The sequence below is a fragment of the Penaeus monodon genome, chromosome 19, assembly GCF_015228065.2.
Source record: "Penaeus monodon isolate SGIC_2016 chromosome 19, NSTDA_Pmon_1, whole genome shotgun sequence".
Lineage (NCBI taxonomy): Eukaryota > Metazoa > Arthropoda > Malacostraca > Decapoda > Penaeidae > Penaeus > Penaeus monodon.
This window is the reverse complement of record NC_051404.1, coordinates 33,211,796-33,213,171: the sequence shown is the minus strand read 5'-3', so window position 1 is coordinate 33,213,171 and position 1,376 is coordinate 33,211,796. Positions and strand designations below refer to the sequence as shown.

At 35.5% G+C, this 1,376-nt stretch overlaps 1 protein-coding gene across 1 annotated transcript in view; it reads left to right on the top strand.

Moving 5' to 3' along the window:
- The window catches only part of LOC119585186 (apoptosis-inducing factor 1, mitochondrial-like), a gene marked incomplete in the record, with an annotated part of 18,938 nt that overhangs the window by 4,356 nt on the left and 13,206 nt on the right, over positions 1–1,376 (top strand). Inside the window, 1 exon segment of the mRNA XM_037933826.1 lies at positions 412–575. Within this exon segment, the coding sequence (XP_037789754.1) occupies positions 412–575 (164 nt within the window).

The following is a 1,376-nucleotide window of genomic DNA, read 5'->3' as shown; positions in this document are numbered from 1 at the left end:
CACCTATACTTATGGTAGTGACACTGTTTACTATATCTGCTGTACTGTTCTGACATTGAAGTATTATTCTAGGGTAACCATCATAATTTTACAAATTGGCCTAATAGATTATGCAAAAAAAATTGACAAGATGGACAGGGTGGACTGGTTCCTTATTTGATGGTAAATTAGTAGGTTGGTCTCAGAAGCTGTATGTTGACTGAATGTTTATATTTGAGAAATGTTGGCCTTTGATAGGAGGCTATAGTGCCTGTATCATTATCATAGTTGGTTACACAGAGGATAAGTTTGTTACCCTTTGCTAGAGTACTTCCCAAGATAGGACCAATGGTGAACATGTTTACCATACATACTATACATGAGATAAGAACATATTAGTGTTGATGTCTGAACATGTACTTTTTCTTGCAGTTAACTCCACCAGACAGTATGCAAACCTACCCGACAAACCACCTTCGATGAATGACCTGCCAGTACCTCAGGGCTCGTGGACTCTGCGACATCAGAGGAAACAGAAATCCTACAATTTGCAACTGGCAGCAGGCCTTGGTTTTGCTGGATTTACATTGTTTGTTGTAAGTGCCAAAAGGGTCTTCACTTTGATGTTCTTCATTTGTTTACACAGGAGTGTCATTATCAGTGAATTAACATGTATAGTATTTCTAGGATTATAATAAGCAATTTTAGTCTTTTGTAAACTCCACTAACAAACTTCTAATGTATGACAACCACAACTTTCATTGGTGAGACACTACTTGTGAGTTTTTATTTAGTTAAAACAGTTCCCTAACCATCTCATTGCAATCCATGTAGTTTCAATTTTAACTCTGAGGATCCATTAGTGTACATTTTCTATTTTTCTCTCTTAGGGAACTATAGCAGGGAATGCAAATTGCATGGCAATATTCACAGCACTTGCCTCTTCACTTTGACAAAACCTATCAGACATTTTAATAACAAATCTACTCGGTGTGTTGTCAGTATAGATATTGTATTGCAACCAGTACAGATTCCTGAACGTTCAGAAACTTTTTGACAGGAATCATTTGCAGAAAGTCCAAAGATACAAAAAGCAAAATTAAACTTGCTTCCTTAATTATTATCTTTATGTTAAGGCTAGTATGGATTGTATTTTGAATGTAGATAAAGTAAATGTTCTTACCAAGAGGTGGGTTGTCTCCAAACTAACGCATGCTAATTCAAAGCAAACTGGGTCAGATGTTTATCAAGTTTTGGGTGAAAGTCAGAGCAGGAGTTACAAGTATGATTTTTATGTCGGTTAATGTGTTTATTTTTAGTTCATGACAAATGTTAGAGAAAGTATCTTGGAATTCACCAAACTCTTCATTTCATATAGCTTTAATAGTTGTCATATT